Source organism: Monopterus albus, unplaced genomic scaffold (genome assembly GCF_001952655.1).
Source record: "Monopterus albus unplaced genomic scaffold, M_albus_1.0 scaffold12.1, whole genome shotgun sequence".
In the NCBI taxonomy this organism is placed as follows: domain Eukaryota; kingdom Metazoa; phylum Chordata; class Actinopteri; order Synbranchiformes; family Synbranchidae; genus Monopterus; species Monopterus albus.
Window position 1 is genome coordinate 2,105,855 of NW_018127892.1, and position 11,784 is coordinate 2,117,638.

The 11,784-nt window shown below is 40.4% G+C and overlaps 1 protein-coding gene across 1 annotated transcript in view; it reads right to left on the reverse strand.

The window, feature by feature from the left end:
* The window catches only part of golga3 (golgin A3), a 20,081-nt gene extending 17,971 nt beyond the window's left edge, over positions 1-2,110 (reverse strand). The window contains exons 1-2 of the mRNA XM_020590329.1: positions 2,033-2,110; positions 666-966 (exon numbers count right to left, since the gene is read on the reverse strand). Of these exons, the coding sequence (XP_020445985.1) occupies positions 666-837 (172 nt within the window). The 5' untranslated portion in view covers positions 838-966; positions 2,033-2,110. The remainder of the gene's footprint in view (positions 1-665; positions 967-2,032) is intronic.
* Between the last annotated feature and the right edge of the window lie 9,674 nt (positions 2,111-11,784).

Below are 11,784 nucleotides of genomic sequence, written 5' to 3' on the forward strand. Positions count from 1 at the left end.
TCTTGGGCTAAGCTACGTCTAGGAGGCTCCACACCGGCTACGTGGGCATAGCTAGCTGGCCTATTCTCCATGGTGTGGAGCCGCGCTTCTAAGTCTGTGAGCCTCGCCTCCAATGCTGCTAGCATCTGACATTTATTACAAGTACCATTATCGCTAAAGGAGGCAGAGGAATAACTGAACATGCGACACTCCGAGCAAGAGAAAGGAGGAGAGGAAGAGGGGGAAGCCATTGCTCTCGATTAAGCTACTAGCTTAGCTAGCTTCTAAACTAGCCGACCTAAAGTAGCAAGTTAAATTTGGTAGTTAGCAAGAACTTCTGCAAAACAAGTGCTTTAAGTGGTGCAAGCGTATGTTGTCACTCAAAAATTCAGATGAACCTAGAAAATAGTGAGTTTAATTCCTAAACAATCTGGAAGCAAGCACAACGCAGTGCAAATACAGAAAACAGGAAATGAATACGGTTTACCGCAGGAAACAGCAGTCCGTCAAAGGTTCCGCATCTCTTGTCATTTCTGACAAATTTGTCCACAGGTAACAACACAACCTTTGATCAATTCATAGCTGTCAACTTTTGCCTGGTTTTGCCACACAGCAGCAGCAGTAAGACATAACACCAGCACATAGCCCGATACTATAAATCCTATCAGCACATCATCAGGACTTACCATTATGAAGAATATCCTCCTTTGTGTTTTGTGTGTTTTCCAGCCCTTGTTTTAATTGTGTTTTACCTTCCACAGTATGGTCTTCAGATTCTGTGGGTTTTATAACTTGGTCCTGTTGATATGCATTGGCCTCCATTTGAGTGGCATCTGACTGGTTAGTATCCATTTCCATAGAGAAACTAAACAGTCACAGTAATGCTGCTGCCTCTTTGGAAAGAACGTCTCACAAAACTGTGTTCTTAGGAGGCAGGCCAGCTGAGAGCATGTCAGTGTCCAGGTCCACTTCTGAACACAGAGAGCACTGAGGAGAGAAAACATTTAGAGTAACATTTGGGTATGCTTTGCAGATTTTGTTTAGAGAACATGATACAGTGTAAAGATCAATGTACATCACAGTAGTTGTGACTCCGCACATGCGATTTGCTTAAACACTGATGATGTTACATAACACTGTACTTATTTTAAACACAGACTAGAGAAGAGTACTATCAAGTTGGCTTGGTAGTTAAGCAGTCTGTGGAGCGCTGAACAACATAGATTTACAGACAACCAATATTGAATTCCTTTACAGAAAGGACACATTCGGCCAACAACAGGCCAAACATTGACAATAAATCTATCGGCTAAGGTTCAGTCAGAAAGCATTTCATTACCTTTTTGTATTAATCTGTTGAATAAATCTGCTCACAAGTCAGACGCAGCAATCAGGCCTTCAGATGCAAGCCATTCTACTGTCATATGAAAGCTAAGTTAAAAACTGTGCACATTTATGTTGACAGGCAATGTTCGGTTAGTATTTATGGAATTTGGCATTAGTTCTCTCATGCAGCCGGCGGCTTAATTAAACAAAATGCGCTGAAAATGCTATTATTCAACCCCATGCATATTTCAGGTTATATCATTATTATAGCATGCTGTTTTTCATTTTAGCCTAAGTAGCTATTAATGACAACATTTGACTCGGACATTGTGTTGCTAAGTTAGCTATCCAACAGAAGCTGGGTCATTTTGGCATAGTTTCACAGTATTGCTGAAATCACCAGTTCAGACAAAGTAAACGAGACAATTACTGATTGATGTAAAGGCAGTTATATTGCCTTTATGCGTTGATTGAGCTTAGTCAGAAAATGTTTGGTGGGTAAAGTTAAGACTGGTACGCGATGCTAGCGAGACAGCTGGCTAGCTAACGTTGGGTGTTTACGATAGGACCTGTCAAGCTAGCTAGAATCGCTAACGCAAGAGTGATTTCTGATATATTTGAGTATTTCTAAGAATTACCCGCTGCCGCGTAAGTATTTTATAAAAACCTTATTAAAACTATAAAATGACAATTCCATTAAATGTTGCAAAAGCCAATAAATGATCACCTTTTTGCGAGCTTCGCCTTTCACTACGTGGCTGTTTAAGTCCCGTCGCTATATATGTCCGACTAGAAACGGAGAACGCTAAAAAACTACCTGAAAGAAATAATAAGGGGTTGTGTGTAAAGTTTCTGGATTTTAAATTAAAAAATCTACTGAGTTGTTATATTACATAGTTTACAAACGTACATGACAATGATTAATCAATTACACAAACTCTTATATGCAACGGACTATACTCATTATCTGTCGGATGTGGTACAGTGTTTATAGCCGAAGAGCTGGTCTTGCACCCGTGTGGCACCCTGCAGGTAACCTGCATCTGAAGTGCCGTTACAAGCTGTTAGTGGCAATTTATTAACCTAACGAAATACTGCGCATGGAGTGCACGAATTGCATGAATATGCACATCACTGTATCATCTTTATCATTACTACTTCATGTAATGAGATTAAACTTTAAGGATTTAATTTGAAATATAGTATATGTATTGTTCTACATTAATATAGTCTATATGTGCAATTTGTTCACTTGTGTATTTACTCTGGGCTGATCATCATCACTCCACTGGTTTAATTTTGGTTCAAGTCAATTTATAGTTCCATACTGTACTACTACTACTAGCCATACACTCAGTTAAAAAATTTCGCTTTCACAATGGCGCTGGTGGATGTCAAGCAAGCTCACGTGAATGTACAACTACCTGGAGATTAAGACCATTCAAGGAAATCCTTAAACCATCACACAAGACTTTATTTTGCTAGAAATAAATGTCTCTAGTGAGAGTTCTCGAGGCTTGTATATACCAAGTTGCTTCTGCATAGAAGTACAACAACATAGGTACACTTTTTATGTGCTTTTGGAAAATTCACCATTGTAACATTGTACATAAGTCAGAAAACAAGGAAAAGCATGCCACGGACTCTTTAATTTCTACCTTCCTCTGTAAGAAAACAAAATAACAAACAAACAAAAACAAGTATTAAATGTTGTGTAGCCATTCATTTGGGTTAAGATCAGGACAAATAACAGGGTACTTCAGTCCAGTGTGCTCTTCTCATTAATTCTTGGTGGTTTTAGATGCATGTATATTTTGTACTTTTATTCTTTTGGATGAGCCATGTCTAGGGAGGTTGTTGTATAGGATTTCAACTGCATTACTTTAGCGACATCTAGTGGCAATATCAAGAATCACATTGTGGTAGACAGGAGACTACTACACCTCACAAATATTTTACCACGATCGTTACAGATTTCTACAAACAAGAACTTCAGCACCAGAATAATGTGTATGTTTATACAATCATATAAGAGTTCTTCACATTGTTAGTTAAAGCTGTTAAAATTGACCCCCACCCCATCTTTGTTACCAGTAGCCTAAACCTTTAGAAATGATTTATTTAGATCTCTTCCTCTACACTACTGTGCATTCACTGAATTAAGTTTTTAACATTCTATACCAGTTTGGCCCACATTGTCCATAGGTTTAGTCACATATAGAGTGGTGCATGGGATAACAGAATCAAAGTTTATCTGAGATTCTGAGTGAAATTAGTTGAAGCAGTGGCACTTTGGAGTGAAATAAAGTGTGTGCATGTACCAATAGTTACTTGATTTAATGTAAATGGCAGCATAAGGGTGTTTTGACTGGGTGTGGTAAAATTTGATCCAGCAATCAGGTATCTGAGCTTTAGTGCTGGCGAACATATTAAGCAGCTTTTTCATTTAGATGTGTGGATTTAAAAAACCAACCCCAACAATCAAATTGATTAGGAAGCACACAGACACAAAAAGCTTTCACAGACTTTAAAGCTCCAAACAAAATAGAAATAGATCAAATTAGGATATAAGTCTTCATAAGTTACTGTGTTACTATATTTAATTTAGACGGTAGGAATAGAATTATGAAAGGATGACTTATTACATTTAGATATACAGGCTATTGATGATAGATTAAAACAACGATAGGCTACACATTCATATATATAAATAGCCATTATGGCCAATTATGGTGCTTTTATGCATATGGCAGATTGGAAGAAGGGAGGAATAACAGACTTTCAAAATATTACATCTTAATGGTAGCCCATAATCTTAAGGCATAGACTACAGTCAGTCTTACAAGGCTAGAAGAAAAAAGGGGGGGGGGGGGGGGGGGGGACGAAACAAAAAAGTCAAGAAAACGAGCGTTTGGCTGTAAGGGCCTGGTGCTATGTTCGAGGTCGCCCATGAACGATGGAAGCGCGCTCCCGACGCTTCAGGTGAATGAGAGGGAAGCAGAGGAGCGGGACACAGTTCTCTGCGTGTCGCATTAGAAAGGAACAATTAGGGAAAAATGAGTTGCGGTACCTCGCTCGGGGCGCATGTTTTTATGACAGCATGTCTACTCTTGGTGATGGGATGCGTTACACAAAAAGTAAGTTGACATTTGTTTACGGCAAAAATAACTGACAAGCTTTACCTCCAGCCCCGCGCCACGAACTCCGATCTAAATCTTGATATTCAACAATTGTTTGCTTCTTGGCAAACATTCTGATCCCATGGGTCTTAAAGAAAATTATTTAATGAAAAACTAGGTCCCGCCTTTCATTTGTCATATCTATACACAGAGGAACAATTGTGTCAACTACGTTTGAAATCTTAATCTGGGTTGTTTGTTCTGTCCACAATTTAACACTAACAAAAACATTTACACCGTAGTAGGCGGTAGCAGGAGCGATGCGTATGTCGGCCAGATTTTAAAACCAGACATTTAAATAATGTACATGCTTTTTGTTAGATAACATTTATGCCGACTATATCAGAAGACCACGCTGCTTCGAAAAACACCTTACCTCTTGTGTTACAGTATAAAGGATTTCGACACTTTGAGATGGACTCTTAAATTTACAATTTTTACAATTGAGTTTACGTACGTTTGTTTGATAACAGAGTACATGACCTTTCCTAAAGCGCGGTGTTATGCTGCTGCTGAAATTGCGAAAGTTGTGTAAGAGACAAACTATATTGCACGAAGAGGTTATGTTTGTAGCAGTCATCTTGTAATTTGAAGCATTTAGCCAACACATCCGCATCATGTCGAGTGTAAACTACTGCAAATTAACTGAAAACTTTGTTTTAGAGTTTGCATTTCGAAGGGGTCTATTAAAGTTTTGTTTCGTTTTGCCTAATTATTTTCTTGCAGGGACCCTGTAACATATCCATTTCTAATCCCCTTAGGTCATACTGACCGCGCACCTTTGCCATTCACAGAAAAGTTATGAAAGTTTTGGACTATATTGTAAACAGTCCAAACTTGGTGGCTCATTCATCCTTTAGGGCTTTTATAATTATGTTTTGATGTTCTGCACTTCACAGAGAGAATGGCATGCACAGTCCAAACTTCTGAAATGAGAACCACATTGAAGGCATGTTAGCCTTATGTTGTAGTTTTCATACTCACTGAGGTGAATTCTCCAGCTTTGACTCTTTCCATGTGAGGAGTTCATGATCAGAAGTTTGTCACTGATGAACAGGAATGCACACAGGTCAGAGGCTTGATTCAGTCATGCTGCAGAGTTAAATCCTCGTTAGGCCCGCAGCTCGCTGCCTGTGGCTGCTTTACATGTCATTGGTTGAGGTTTTAAAGTTGCTTTGATAACCTGAGGTGTTACTCTATAATTTGGTTTATGTGGATACCTGCGCCAGAAAAAAGGGACAAAGGATGACAGCACTTGTTGATTCACACTGTCAGTAGCCTGGAACAGTCAGGAGCATGAATGGTCATATACTTCAGAGAGAAACCACTTTGAACTATGTTATTCGTCTGGTATTGGAAACTGAAATAAGCAGCAACGTTATCATCTTAAATACTTTGCTGCCAAGTTTTGAAGTAGGCTACAGAGCCTCTGTAGCAAAGGATCCCAACTATAAACTGTGTCATCCACTCAATGTTTTGATCCCATGTTCTTCTGTTGTGTTTGATTTATGTGTAATGTCCTCATGTGTGACAGCCTATAAGGATTACCCTTGGCACAGATCCTCTTGTGGACGTCAAGTCCACATCAGCCAGAAGAAACCCCGCTCTCCTTCCTGCCAAGAGTCGTCGTCCTCCGCTGATGGACAGTGATGGCTCAGCAGCACAATTCTTAAAACTAGGAAGCCCTTGGTATATTGAATTGTCAGTGTCTCCAGCTTTAGTTCCTGTGTGCATAGGGTGCTCACTATCTTTGCAATTATCTGCCTGAAGGGGCACGGTAAATGATGGCTTTGTATTTCACTCCCCTTTTGTAGTAAGCTCATTTTTGGAACAGCATAAACAAGCTCGGAATTTATTCTGTCCCCCCTTCAGAAAGAACCTTTCAGGAGGTTTTATTTGGAATGGAAAGAGGGGACATTTATCTCCAATTGAACCGAGTTGTAGGACCCCAGTGAACTGTGAATTCACTTATTTCTCCAGTGAATTATCTGACAACAGATACACACAGTCTGTCAACAGATAAACATGTCACCGTGTGTGTGCAATGGGAAGACGTGATGGAAACACCAGGCCCGGAGATGGAGTGAAGAACAGAGAGTTAGACTGTGTGTGCTGCTGATGCTGGTTGTCTAGTAGAAAACAAACGTCATTTTCAAAACTATGTCTATGACAGCTTTAAAGCTGTAGGACGTTACTGTTACTTATAGTAGGTGAAAAATACCTTGGCTTTCAAAGTAAAAGCTCTAGTAGTTGCATTTGGTATGAAGTGCATCTGTTCTACCCTCCTCTTTCGAGGCTGTGAGAGCACTGCATGATTATAGACGGTAAAGTATGGAGTTTACTATGCATGAGCACAGTCTTCAATTAAAATTTTCTAGCCGTTGTACAACAAAAAATGTTTAGCCCATTTCCTAGGTGGTGACTGTTTTCTAACCCAAACAAAGATGGCAGCAGGAAATGACATGTCTGTGCTCAGGCTGTAGTTTATTGACACATGTATTTGTTTATATTCGTGTTAAGATTTTCAAACAAAACTGCACATTTATATTTTTCTTGTGTTCAAAAGGAAACGTGTTATATCTGGCTTAATAGACTGGACATGGAGTTGAGAAGCATGTTAAAAATATTATTTTTAATTGCACATCAGACAAAATACTTCTACATCCACATAGTTACAAACACTGTTAAAGATACTGGAAACACATTCAGAACAATAGTTAAGTTTTGTTAAACAACCCTCTGGATCCACTGACACTTATTATCCAGATAACTTGATACTTAGCTCTCTAACCTGAATGTAAGAATAGTACATAAGGTGCATACTGGGGCTAAGTCTATGCAACAAAGGTGAAATAGCTTCATTAAGATCAATTAAATTAAAATATACAATAGCAGGAGGTTTCAGTGTCCGCTGAGGTGCTGCCAAAACACTGATTATGGATGCATTCATTGGGTCACATTCCTAAATCTGGAAATGATTACACCAAACTGGTTGAAACTGCCGTGGAGATAAGGTCATAATTCACCACAGGGGATCCACAGGCTTGTTCTAACAGGTACCGCGGCACCACCAGCAGCTCGTTTTAGGAAATGTGTTAATAGGCTGTACACCACAAACATGCCTGTTGTCTGGCCCACCCAGTCACATAGGCTGTCTGTGCAAGTCTGAGGACCACAGCTGTAGTAATTTCCCATGTAGGCTACACTGACCATTCCATGATGGCTCTGTAATTAAAATGTCAGCTAAATGTGTTTGGGATCAAAGAGGCTTTTCATAAGTCACTCATGATGCGCACAGTGGTGAAAAGTGAAAATGTGCTGAGCCAGCGCTGCAGTGGCCAACCAGGGCGACCCTAGAAATGCCTGGGCTTAATCAGGCCGCCACACCAGCTGCTTGTAAACTCGCCCTGGCTCGATCGTGCAGCCACTAACACGAGCCCACCAGGAGAGCAGTGACATCACAGGGGAGATATGTGATAAACCCTGAACTCGAGTATCAGTGTCTGTTCACAGCTGTGGAGAATGACCTCAGTGAGCTTCTCTCCTGTCTGTGTTGTTTGAGCAGCAGCTGTACAAAATATAAAAACATAAGTGGGGCATCTCGCAGAGATCGAGTTGCAGCTGCTTTTGGTCTAGTCTTCTGCAGGTCTAGTCTTTTTACCTTTATCTCTCTCTATAATTAGAATAATGTGGGGAATAAGCTTTTTTTTTTTTTTTTACCCAGACACAATTTATCAGCATACTGCATGGAAAGGTGATTCATTCATAATATTTATATTTTGTGCAAGCACTGTCCATTTGTACAGCATGTGAGGTCTTGCGTCAGTGTGTGTACCACGTTACTTTGAAAGACATCTGTGTCTTTATGCACCAGTGCAACTCTGGGAAATTCCTGTAAATTTGTTGCGCTGCGAGTTAAAGACATTTTTATTCTAATTAAATTTGTGGCAGTTCTGATCTTGTTAAACTCAAGTAGCTCCAGCATTTATTTGATTTGTGTTAAGTTCTGCCTCTTTCTCATCATTGATTTTACAACATAAATTCTTACCTTTTATGTTGTAGTAATCACTTTTTATATCTGGTGTTGACTGAATTAGGAGTAATGAAAAATTAATTCACCGCAGGCTGCAAACTACTGGTCTGCAGAGCTGTGCTGTGTTGACATTGGTCCTGATCTGAGGATTGAGTGTGATTTGTAATTTGCTGCCTGAGCGATATAGCCTGTGAAGCAGTGTCACTTTTCTCCTCCAGTAAACAGAGCTGGTGAGGATCCTGCCCCTCTTCTGAGGGGCCCGCCTGCCTGTTTATGAGCCAGTCCAGCACTGTTTGTGCATGAGAGGCAGTGTGTGTGTGTGTTAACAGTACTTTAGCAGAAGCCAGCTTGTGTTTCAGAGTTTTCACAGCGGTGCTGTCAGCGTTGGGTTTCTCAAAAACAAAAAGTGACAGAGGTCTAAAGAGCGAGCTGTTCCTTATGTCAAACACATGCTATAAAATTTTTTTTTTAGTGTTTTTGTCCCAGAATGTTAGTTTAATGCTCCTGTGCACATCTGTAAAAGTATGTTTTTCTTTTTGTTTATTTCACATCTTTTTTCTAGGTACATCTCCAAAGTTTCATGGTAATTCGGCAGATATATTCATCTTGTCAAGGAATGTGATTGAAACATTTTTTTTTAACAAGATGTACTGATGGAAGCTATTATCTCATTTGTTAGGGGCCTCACAGTAATGACAGCAGCTGTCCTGGTGTTTCACTGAACAAGTCATTTTTAAAGATTATATGCTTTGTTGATGTACTTCTGTCCATGGAAGCCCCTGTCAGTGGCACAGATTGGGCGCAGTGACAGTCGGCTCTTATGTAAACTTTCTGCTTGCCTTGTACTTACTAGCGTCACTTCATTAAAATATTATCTGCCCTGCCTGTTTGTGGAGTGGCCCACCAAAACAGCACTGCCGCCCATTGTTTTGCCATGAGAAGAGGCATCCTCGAATAATTAGCGGCCTTCCAGTGGAGCGGCCTGTGATGTAACAGAGCTGAGATGTTTGGCATTATAAGAATGTCCCATTTCCATTTGACACATGTCACTTTGGGGCCCTTTCATGTGTAGTCTACCATGCACATCCCAGGGGCCTGGGGACCTCCTGGTTGCCTTGTCCTGCTGGGAGAGATGACACAGTCTCAGCCCATGACATAGTTCTCTTTCATCAGATGCAGGGTTTCACATCATACAAGAGAACATCAATTTTCAGAGCATTATTTGCAACATGTTTTACTTTTTAAAGTTTATTTATTTATTTTAGGATGAAAGCAGGTCAAGTCACAAGTCTTTAAGGGAGGTTTAGGAGAAGCAAAAGCACTAATGTGGCAAAAATAAGTGAACAAATGTGCATTTCTCACACTGCTCTAACAGGGCAGATGCTGCCCTTCTCTTCCCTTTGTTATGCCTCAATATTGTGAAGTGGTTCCACTCATTGCGCAACCTCACGGCAAACACTGTGAACAAATGTCATCTGTGTAATTCTTTGCTGTTGACTATTGCCATCTACTGAGTGTGTGGGCAGTGCACGTATAGTGTGTCATGCATTAGTGTAGTTACCTCCAAAGGTCAGTCTGGGAGAAAAATAGCAAAATACAACTGTCATAAAAGACTTTAATGATAAGATTTACATAAATATTCAATTTGATATATTTTTTTTTTACATCAAGAAGAAACAGCAAATTGTTCATTAAAATGTCACACATACCACAAACAGTTTGCTTGACAATGCAATTAGGAAACTGACTTAAACTGCAGTAAGCTAATTGTTTTACCTGCAAGCATTTTTGATCTGCAACATACTTTTAATTTTGTATTTCTTGAAAATGCAAAGAAGACTCACAAATGTGCCAAGATTAGCGACCAGCCCTCTTTCTGGTCAGGCCATATCAGTGGTCAGTCCAATGAAACTTGGCCCTTTTGTGACCTCAGCACTCCATATGTGACTTTGTGATTTGGTCACATGTAATAGTGTTTCGACTGCTGACCAAAACTCAGCAAAACTGCTACTAGAACTGGTTCTCTTGTATTTATCATGCTGTTTGGAGAGGCTGACAAACGGTATGGTTGAGTGCGGGTTGTGATTGTTTTGTTTCTTAAATGAAACTCCAATATGAACATGATCACCCAGAATACATTAGCCCCCTTGCCCTCCTTGCCCTGCCATGTGTCTGTAATATGTTGTGGCCTGGTTGTGGGGCTGTCAGTTGGATCAATTATGGAGAAGGCTCTTGGTTTGATCACCATGCCCAGAGGGCTGACAAGTGGTCCTCTTCTTTCCCGGTCATGTTTGAAAATTTCATGTAGATTCTTTAGAACATACTGACTGAGGAATGCTTTGATAAATGCATTCAGATGGGGATAGATGGTCCATGGAGCAATCAAAGTGCCTGTTTGGCTCCATAGACGGCTTCCCTCGTGTCCCTGCTGCCCTTTTGTCCCCTTCCTTTTAAAATGGATCCTCAAAGTGATTTTTGAAAAAATGCTTTTAGCCCAGTCCAGAGCATAAGTGTCGCCCACAGGTCTTGGTTTGTTACCTGTCTGGCATGGGGGTCTGCCAGTCTGCGTCATTCCCACAGTTCAGAACTGCAGCAAACAGGAAAGCTCATAAACACACAGGCCCCCTAGAAAGGTCTGTACCTCAGCTCCCTGGCCCAGCAACACATCTGCCCCTGCTTAGGGCCCAAGACCCCTTAAATCCCCACACACCTGGAAAGAATTACAGCCAGCATGTTTGAAGAAATACCCTCCCCAGGGTTACCCAAGCAGGCAATACAGGCAAAACACACTTTCATATAAAGGCAGAACAGCAGGGTCGAATAGTTCAGTTTCAAGCTGGTTTATGTCATTGAGCAATCAGACCTCAAGTCAAGTGTATTATTTGCTGATAGGTACTTTTGACATAAAGAACTTAATCACTTAGTGGCCGTTATTTGAATACATGACTCATCCTAGAATTTAGGCAGAGTGTAATATAATACTGGTCAACCCTTTTAGACATAATGCAGAAGAATAACACAGATGGCAGCGGTGTGACTCACAAGTCCTCACCTTGGCACTGCTTGTGATGTGCATGTGAGTCATGTTGATTGTTACTATGAGAACAGTAAGTTGTCAGTAAGTGCCTGAAATCAAAATATAAGCTTCTAAGATCAGCAGATTGGATTAAAAGGAGATTTAGCTTTTTGACTAACTGTACGTAATTCATATTACAGGTGTACTTTGACTGCGGTGCTAAGGTGGATGTGGTGGACGTCCAAGGCCTC